The 9622-nt window shown below is 53.8% G+C and overlaps 1 protein-coding gene across 1 annotated transcript in view; it reads left to right on the forward strand.

The window, feature by feature from the left end:
- IFT172 (intraflagellar transport 172) overlaps positions 1-9622 on the forward strand; it is a 17323-nt gene that overhangs the window by 306 nt on the left and 7395 nt on the right. The window contains exons 2-15 of the mRNA XM_004710222.3: positions 27-163; positions 301-408; positions 2099-2183; positions 2464-2556; positions 4003-4080; positions 4241-4489; positions 4660-4738; positions 4950-5070; positions 5228-5372; positions 6061-6150; positions 6654-6751; positions 6912-7047; positions 7124-7240; positions 7584-7726. Coding sequence (XP_004710279.2) covers positions 27-163; positions 301-408; positions 2099-2183; positions 2464-2556; positions 4003-4080; positions 4241-4489; positions 4660-4738; positions 4950-5070; positions 5228-5372; positions 6061-6150; positions 6654-6751; positions 6912-7047; positions 7124-7240; positions 7584-7726 — 1679 coding nt within the window. The remainder of the gene's footprint in view (positions 1-26; positions 164-300; positions 409-2098; positions 2184-2463; positions 2557-4002; positions 4081-4240; positions 4490-4659; positions 4739-4949; positions 5071-5227; positions 5373-6060; positions 6151-6653; positions 6752-6911; positions 7048-7123; positions 7241-7583; positions 7727-9622) is intronic.

Below are 9622 nucleotides of genomic sequence, written 5' to 3' on the forward strand. Positions count from 1 at the left end.
GGGGGCTGGGCAATGTCCTTTGACAGGGCGACGTGGTAGGTTTGGAGCGGGCTGGGGGGAAGACCGAGGTGATGGTGACCGAGGGCGTGACCACAGTGGCCTACACATTGGATGAGGGCCTGATTGAGTTTGGAACAGCCATCGATGACGGCAACTACACCAGGTGAGGAGGGGCGAGCACCGGGGGGTGCGGGGAGAGGCTGGCTGTGAGAGAAGGCCGTGGGATGGGTGGGAACAGGGTCCCAAGGGAGAGGCTAGGCCCCCTGCTCTGCTCATTCCTCTGCTTCCTTCCCGGTCCAGGGCAACAGCCTTCCTGGAGACACTGGAAATGACGCCCGAGACAGAGGCCATGTGGAAGACCTTGAGCAAGCTGGCGCTCGAGGCTAAGCAGCTCCACATCGCTGAGAGGTGAGGGCCAGGCGCCAGGCTCCCCGACTCAGAGCCACCCCAGAGGGCGCAGTGGGACTGCCCCGCGAGTTTCTGAGACTGTTAGCGCTTTTCGGGAGTAGAAAGCTCTGCCGTCTCTTTCTCCCAAGAAGCGGCTGTCCTGGCAGCTCACAGCTGGACATGTGACCACTACCCCACCAGGGCTCCTTGGAGAGGCGAGGTGGCCATGTGGAAGTGAGAGGCCAGACAGCTGGGAAGGTGGGCTCGTGGGCATCTCACCCGTGGGCTGCGCCCAGCCAGTGTGAGGCACCGCTTCCTTCCCCACTACCTACAAGTGCCCATGGACCTCCCATGGCGCGCCCATCCTCCTAAATTGTTAAAAACAAGTACCTTGTACTATTTTTACTGCCCTTTCTTGACCATGCACATCAATCCATGCATCTGTGTGTATACCCCGAGTTATGTTTTAATAACTGATAGGTCAAACTTGAGACTCCACACTCCTTGAGTTTATATCCGGGCCACCACTAACCAAATTGAGTAACCCTTGAGAGGTCACCCAACCTTCCTGAATGTGCTGCGTGTCAGCGGGAGTGATGGGGTGCTTCCTCATAGAGTGAGGGAGAAGGGCGAGAACCTGTGCGCAGAGCTGACGAGATGGTCAGTGCTCGATGGCAACTGCTGCTATTTGGCAAGGCCTCATCCTGAGCTCCCTGTTCCCACACCCCACATCTGGTCTGCTAGCAAGCCCGAGGACTTTGTCTTCGAAGCATATCCTGAATCAGTACCTTTGGTCCACCGCCACTGTCCAGTGGAGGACAGACCACCGCCACGTCCCCCTGATGCTGCCGCAGTAACCTCTTCATGGATCTCACAGGGGCTGCTGTTGCTTCCCTACAAGCCAGTCGTCCCACGGCAGCCAGACTGTATCACTTCCTTGCCTAGACCTTCCAGTCGCCGACCATTGTGCTCAGATTGAAGGCCAGACTACTCGGCATAGCCAAAGGCCCTGCAATATTTGGTCTCTGCTTCCTTTTGAGACCAGTCACCTACTACTCGGCCATTAGTCTCTGGTCACACTGGCATCCTATCGGTCCTTTGTGCCAAGCTGGCTCCCGACATCGGACAATGTCACTAGCTGGTTCTTTGGCCTGGAAGGCATGTACCCATCTGGACAAGACGGGCTCTTCCTTGTTTTCAGGCTTCAGCTCAGAGGTCAGTGCCTCAGAGGCTCTTCCTGACCGCCACTCGTCTCCTAGGACATTAGTCAGCAAGAACAGCACAGGGTTTGTTCTGGCTCCTTCTCGTAGATTCTCTTCGTTTACCATTTGCCTCCTTCCACTAGCCTGTAAGTCCCAGGAACACCAGGCTTGCGTCTCGCTTGGCCCCTGTTATGTCGAGAGGAGTGTCTGGAGGAGTGGTCCCAGGCCTTGCACTCCCCTGTTTATGAACTTGTGCAACAATCCAAGACGTCTTTGTTGCCAGGCAATTCAAAAGTTCACCGTAAACAATTATAAGTCGCCTCCAGTGGGCCATGTTTTCAGAGACAAGGTGATTCTCCCTGTCTACATATAGAACAGCTACTCAGAGTCCACTCCTTTGTATTGCAACGTAAGGAAGAACCTTGCGGCTGTCCAATGTGCATTTGCTGAACCAGTGAATAACGATGCTCTAGTAATACTGCTAATACGATCACGTCCACACCACCTAGGTGCTTTTCTGCTTTGGGCCACGTCGCAAAAGCTCGATTCCTGCACGAGACCAATGAGATTGCAGATCAAGTGTCTCGGGAATATGCAAGTATTATCCTCTGGATTTTTTCCGTTTCGAGGCTGAGAGTTCTTGCCGCGCTCAGCCCCGTGGTGCCTACCTCTGCAGTCATCCACGCTTCCCTGCCCACCCCCACCCCGCCCTCACGTGGAACCATTTTGAAGTTCTTACTAAACCTCAAGCCGTGTGATTTTTTTTTTTTTCAGCTTCCCAGCTCCCCTGGTCCTTGGGTTTTCCCTTCTCTGTAGACCTTCCTGTCTTTTAGCCCCAACAGACAGGCTCGCTAGAACGCCCATGTTCTCACAGGGTGGAGAAGGAACCGACTTCTATCAGGTCCGAGCACGGCTAGCCATGCTGGAGAAGAACTACAAACTGGCTGAAATGATCTTCTTGGAGCAGGTGATGGGAGAAGAGGGCAGGGTGGAAAAGGGGATCTGATGAGGAAAACAGGGAGGCAAACTCCCATGGAAGCAACTGCCCATCTATTCTTCCAGAGGTTTGGAAAGACCTTTAAAGGAGTTCCTATTGTTTCATTGGCTGTGGGTCTTTTGAGTGATCTCTTCCTCTACTGCAGAGCTTGGCTTTGTAATTCTTTATTCTATTTTATTTTTTTCTTTGTCAATTTTTTAAGGTGGGCATTTCAGCTCTGTGTAACTCCCTAACTCGAGCTAATGGGTGCTGAATGAGTTTGTCTTTTTAAAAATTTTAATAAACAGTTTTACTTGGGGCATAATCTAAATGTCATGCACTTCAATAGCTCAATCAGACCGAGAAGAGTTGTATAGTCACTAGGCTTGCAATGCTTGTGCACTAGGGTGGGGGTCCAGAGAGCACTGGTTGTGCAGTGGGTAAACACTTGGTTGCTAACCACAAGGTTGGCAGTTCAAAGCCACCAGCTGTTCCACAGGAGAGCAGATTTATGTACAGATTTAAGTCCTTGGAAATCCTACGGGGCAGTTCTCCGTTCTGCAGGATCACAATGAGTTGGAATTGACGTGATGGCCATGGGTTTGGTGGCTGTCCTGACTCTCTAGTGCTGCTACAACAGAGGGTCACCAGTGGACAGCTTTAACAAACAAACATGCATTCTCTCACAGCTGAGGAGCCTAGAAGTGGGAATTCAGGGCACCAGCTCTAGTGGAAGGCTTTCCCTCTGTTTCGGCTCTGGGAGAAAGTCTTTGCCTCCTTTTTAACATTCACTGGCCTGGCGTGCCTTGGGGGTCTCCATATGCTGGGCAGCAGCCTTCCTCTCAGTGCAGGTGGTTTTCAGCCCAGTGACCTTGGCTTCATTCCTGGCTCATCTTTCTTTATCAGAAAGAGATTCCTCATCTCGCTCTACCTTTATCTCTTGCTAAGGTGGGACTCAAACAAAGGTGTCAGTTGCATAAGGATGTGACTCACGATAGACACCCCACCCCCAGTAATCCTACCTCATTACCATATAGGAGTTAGGGTGTGCAACACATGACAAAATGAAGGATAATTCTATCAGATCATGAAATGGACAGCCACACAATACTAGGGATCATACTCTAGTAAGTTCATGTAGATTTGGGAGACTCAATTTGCTTCATGACAAGAGTGAACTCAGGCTTTGGGGAGGCCAAAAGCTTATACGAAATGGAGAATGCTCCTTAAGAAAAATTACCTTGGGTACCCATGGTCTCCCCATGAGCAAATACGGGGCCCTGGGGCTTCAGCTTCTTGAGTGTCTCAGTAAATCGGTCACTGCTTGTATAGTGAAGGGTGAGGCTTTTCAGGACTCGTGGGCTGTCCTATTTGCTGGGCTGACAAGGGCTAGCTGAACTCTGGTCCTCACCTCTCCCTCTGCCGGTGTCCCCCTAGAATGCTGTCGAGGAGGCCATGGACATGTACCAGGAGCTGCACCGTTGGGATGAGTGTATTGCTGTGGCTGAGGCCAAGGTACCCCTTCTGCCTTCTTCACAGTTCTGAGCTTAGTTCTGTCCACTTTAGCGACCCCTCCTTGTTCAGGGGGCCCTCAGCCCTAGCATAGTGGTAGCTGGGAGGGTTTCCGCGAGTCCAGGGACATTGGAGAAGCACTTCTCCTCTGTGACCCGTGCAGGGTCACCCAGCCATGGAGAAGCTGCGCCGGAGTTACTACCAGTGGCTGATGGACACCCAGCAGGAGGAGCGAGCCGGTGAGCTGCAGGAGAGCCAAGGGGATGGGCTCGCAGCCATCAGCCTCTACCTCAAAGCTGGCCTCCCAGCCAAAGCTGCTCGGCTGGTGCTGACCCGAGAGGAACTGCTAGCCAACACAGAGCTGGTGGAGCACATCACCACCGCCCTCATCAAGGGGGAGCTCTACGAAAGGGTACGGCCGAGTTTCTCCCTTTATTCCCGGGCTCAGGACCCCTCTTCTACCCAGAGGAGTCTTGGAGCACACAGGCCTCCCCGACAGGTGGCGTTCCCTGCTTGTGAAGCTGACACTTGATTTCCTGTACCGTCGGGGGTGTCACTGTGGTAATGAGCGTGTGTTCACAGGCCGGTGACCTCTTTGAGAAGATTCGAAATCCCCAGAGGGCCCTTGAGTGCTACTGTAAAGGCAACGCTTTCATGAAAGGTACTAGCCGCCCTCACGCCAGCCTTCACTGCTGTAGACTCTTGCCAAGCCGCCCCGGGCCCCCCTCAGTGGGCACAGCTGTGGACATTTCCTGGTTTGGTCCTCTTTCACCCTCCACCTCCTGCCCATTCCCCATGTTTCCTTCCCTGTTCCTGCCTTGCCCAGCCCTGTCCCTGGGAGTCTGGCTGAGCACCCACCTTCTGTCTGGCAGCTGTGGAACTGGCTCGGTTGGCATTCCCAGTGGAGGTGGTGAAACTGGAGGAGGCCTGGGGGGACCACCTGGTGCAGCAGAAGCAGCTCGATGCAGCCATCAATCACTTCATCGAAGCCCGGTATGGCGCCGTGTGGGGGGTGGTAATGCAGAGGAGATCTGAGCCAAAGCGAGGGGAGGTGGGCAAGTCAGGGCACCAAGGCCTGAAAGAAGAGACATCTGAAACTGTAAGTGGAAGTGTGTTTAAGGGGGTCCCTTGTCTTCCCCAACTGTGCCAGGTGCTCCGTTAAGGCGATTGAGGCCGCCTTGGGTGCCCGCCAGTGGAAGAAGGCGATTTATATCTTAGACCTGCAGGACCGGAACATTGCGTCCAAATACTACCCTCGTGTGGCCCAGCACTATGCGTCTCTACAGGAGTACGAGGTGAGGAGGACTCTCGATGGGGCCCTGCGCACCAGACCTTCCTTCTTGGGACTCACAGTGACCCCCACCCCAAACGGGAAGGAAGGCTCACCTGCCCAGGCCCCTCCCAACGTGACCCAGACCCTCCCACCCAGAGAGCTCTCTGGGTCCGCAGGAGCAGCTCATCATTAATGACTGCAATATAGATCCCAGACGACCAACACCCAAAACCCACCGCCACTGAGCAGATTCCGAACTGTAGGTCCCGGTGGGTTCCGAGGCGGTGACTCTGTATGGGAGCAGAGAGGGCCATCTTTCCCCCACGGAATGCTGGTAGTTTCAAACTGCCGAGCTGGCACTTGGCAACCCAACCCAAAACCCTCAAAACGTTCATGGAAAACAGAATGAAAAGATAATGAAGTTCTTCCTCAACTTGTTTGCAACCCCCTCCTAGGGGACTGCCTTGCCTTGCAGAAATGTGAGGCCCCTTTAAACACCCGATTGTTAGATGGTTTGGAGCTGGTCATTCTTTCTTTCTTCTTCTTCAGTTATAACAGATAGGAGACACCCAGAGTCATCCTTTCTTCTCTATGATTGTAAAGTAATAGTATCCCAGACCTTGCACCCCTCGGTATGGTTTGTGCCACCTACCCCAAGCGGCATTCTCTCTGTTGCTCTGACTTCTGCCTCTCCTTCTCCTCCCCGACAGATAGCTGAGGAACTCTACACCAAGGGAGAGCGGACAAAAGATGCCATCGACATGTACACCCAGGCCGGCCGCTGGGAGCAAGCCCACAAGGTAGGGAATGGGATAGAATGAATGGCCAGCAAGCTCCTCGTCGTGCGCCATGCTGCTCCACCTCACTGGGTTCCCTACGGGCTGAGAAAGAGGACCAAAATACATCTAACTTTGACCCTTTGCCATGGAGAAAGGGCAAGGTGGAGGGGGGCCCTTGTTTCCCAGCCCGTAATTCTGAAGAAAGCAGCTGTGCTTGAGGGCCGGGAGCTCTGGAGGGCCACCCCTGAGCCTCTAGGCACACCATGCCCAAAGGCCCCAGAAGATACAGCAGTGGGCTCATCCTCACCAGCACCAGGCATCGCTCGCCGACCCTCCTGGCTCAGCAGCCTCGCACGCTTAGCCTGCTCCGCTCGGGCTTGCCATTCCCTGGAGCTGACCAGCAGCGTGGCCCGTTGGCAGCGTTGAGAATTCCTGGGCAGGCAGGTGCCTTAAAGCCCTGCTTCCCTGAGGGCTCTGCGTGCCCCTCTGCTTCCCTTGGGAATTGGCTCTGTGTGTCTGCACAGCTGGCGATGAAGTGCATGAGGCCTGAAGATGTGTCCGTGCTGTACATCACCCAGGCTCAGGAGCTGGAGAGGCAGGGCAAGTACCGCGAGGCGGAAAGGTGAGCCACGACCTCCGAGGCAGTGAGGACCAGCGAGGCCCCTGGGAGGCATCTGAGGGTCTGTGTCCTCTTCCCAGAGGGCAGTGACAGCATCTCTTAGGAATGGCGCTAGTACAGGCATCTGGTTATAGAACGCCCCTGGTGTATCGGCCATCCCTAGGCTCTACGTGACAGTGGAAGAAGCTGACCTTGCCATTACCATGTTCAAAAAGCACAAACTCTACGATGACATGATCCGCCTGGTGGGGAAGCACCACCCCGATCTACTCAGCGACACCCACCTACATCTGGGCAAGGTGGGCCTTCTCCTGTCGATGCCCACTTCTTCCCTCGTCGGCCTCCATCTTGCCATCCTGACCCCCTTTCCCTCAGGAGCTGGAGGCTGAAGGCCGGCTACAGGAGGCCGAGTATCACTACCTTGAGGCCCAGGAATGGAAGGCAACAGTGAACATGTATCGGTCCAATGGGCTGTGGGAAGAGGCCTACCGGGTAAGGAGGCCAGGCCACAGCGGGGGGACAGCCAGCTCTCTTTCACACTCTCCAGTGACACAGTCACTCTCATCCCAAGCTGATGATGACCTCTTTACAAAGGAAGATCCTCTTTTGTCAGAAAAAAAATCCACACTTATATGCAGGAAAGTTGGCATGTCATTCTATGGCTTTGTCAACTACCCGAAGCTCATTCTTGGGCCCTAAGCAGGCTAAGAGACCCTGAAATGGACCCCACTTACTGTTGTTTCAGAACAGGTCTTTGGTCCTTGTCACAGCTGAGTCAGAGGTCGTGGCGAGGTGCCCCTGCACCTGAGGACTACTGAGTGGCTGTGCTTTCCAGGTGGCCAAGACTTACGGAGGAGCAAATGCCCACAAGCACGTGGCTTATCTGTGGGCCAAGAGCCTGGGAGGAGAGGCTGCTGTGAGACTGCTGAACAAGCTGGGGCTCCTGGAAGCTGCTATTGACCACGCTGCAGACAACTGGTGAGGCCCCCAGCCTTCCCTCCTCTAGCCCCATCCGAGCTCAGAACTCCAAAACCCTCAGACTGCCATCGAGTTCATTCTGGCTCATGGTGACCCTACAGGACAGCGTAGAAGTGCCCCTGTAGGTTTCTGAGACTGTTACTCTTTAGGGAAGCAGGAAGCCTCCTCTTTCTTCCTTGGAGGGGCTGATGGATTCAAACCGCTGACCTTGTGGTTAACAGCCCAACTTGTAGCCTGCTATACCACCAGGGCCTCTTTTTTCACCCTGGCTAGACCCTATCTAGTGAAGAACAAGAAAGAAAACCCAAGCGCACTGCCGCCGAGTCAATTCTAACCCACAGCGAGTGAGCCTGTAGGACAGAGTAGGGCTGCCCCTGTGGGCTTCCGAGGCTGTGGCTCTTTAGGGAAGCGGACTGCCGCATTCTTCTCCTGCAGAGCAGCTGGTGGATTCGAACCACTAACCTTTCAGTTAGCAACCAGTTGCTTTAACCATTGTGCCACTAGGACCCCTAGAGACACACATACACCCCTATATGAAGAAGGGTCATTTGTGTACAATCGAGAACAATTTTCAGAACCCTGAGGCCTGTGTGGAGCTGTGGTAAGAAAGAGGTCCCTGGAAGGACAAGGTAGAGGGAAAACTCCGCGCGCGCGCGCAGCTCCTGGGGCTCCACTCAGTGTTGGAGCCTTAGCTCTCCTAGGAGAGTGGCAGAGGGGGCAACTTCTAATTACTCGGACTCCACTGGACCTAGTAATGGATTCTGGCTAAGGGAAGTGTGCAGTGATCCTGTTAAATTCAAAGTAACTTTTCTTTTCTCTTTCTTTCATGATTATGGGGGTTTAGGGGAAAAGACAAGGCTCTCTACTCCTGTGAAGAGTTACAGTCCCAGAAACCCACAGGGGCAGTTCTACCCTGTCCTACAGGGTCGCTCTGAGTCAGAATCGACTCCGTGGCAGTGCTTTTATTTTATTTTTTATTTTAAATGGGGTTCACTAAGGAAGTTGATGGATTACAAGTCAGTATCAGAAAGCATTGAGGATACAGTTCATTTGTCCAACGTGTCTCTTTTTAGCCATACCAGCAGGGACATTTCTCTTAGGTCCTTAGCCTTTTAGCCACACGGCCCCTCGGCCTTTGTCCAGCTAGAACAAGTGTTAAAAAGCTCCTGACTCACTGCCATCAAGTCGATGCTGACTCACAGTGACCCTGTAGGACAGGGTGGACCTGCCCATTGGGTTTCTGAGACTGAAACTTTAGATGGTGGTAGAAAGCCCTGTCTTTCTCCTGCAAGGCAGCTGATGTTCCCCCTGCAGTTAGCAGCCTGATGCATAACCACTGCACCAGCAGAAATGCCCCAAAGAGCATTCCACTTACCAAGCCAACCTTCTACCCAAAGGCCTCAGCTTTGCTCCCTCGGTGGGCTTGAAAGCCCACCACCTCTGTCTCATGTTCCTGCTGCCACTGCCACTTCTCTGTGCAGGCATCTCAGATAGGCTCTGCTTTCCTAGTGCCTTTCTGTGGTCACGATATTTTCTCTTCTTGGGTCCGAGATGCCTCATTTCACACCCACTGGAATGGCAAAACTGAAAAGTAACTTTCCTTAAGCAAGTGGTACAAATAGCAGTCAGTAGTAGCACTGCATTAAGTCTGATTGTTGAGGGCAGGCTTAATGGCCTTGGAGTGCTTTTCTGCTAATGTAAGTGGGGCTCAGGAGGTGGTGGTGGGAGCTCCAGGAAGCTCCTCTTGCTGTCCCCGTGGTGCTCTGAGGCACTCTGCACACTTCCCCTCCACCTGCTGCCTTCCGGGGACTCAGGCCTACGCTGGCCTTTCATGGTCCCTGGTGACCGTGGGCTTCCCAGGGCTACCGCCCTGTCTTGACTCTCCTTTTTTTTTTT

The sequence above is a fragment of the Echinops telfairi genome, unplaced genomic scaffold (assembly GCF_000313985.2).
Source record: "Echinops telfairi isolate 266 unplaced genomic scaffold, ASM31398v2 ScPeMD7_2573;HRSCAF=3158, whole genome shotgun sequence".
NCBI classification, from domain to species: Eukaryota; Metazoa; Chordata; class Mammalia; order Afrosoricida; family Tenrecidae; genus Echinops; species Echinops telfairi.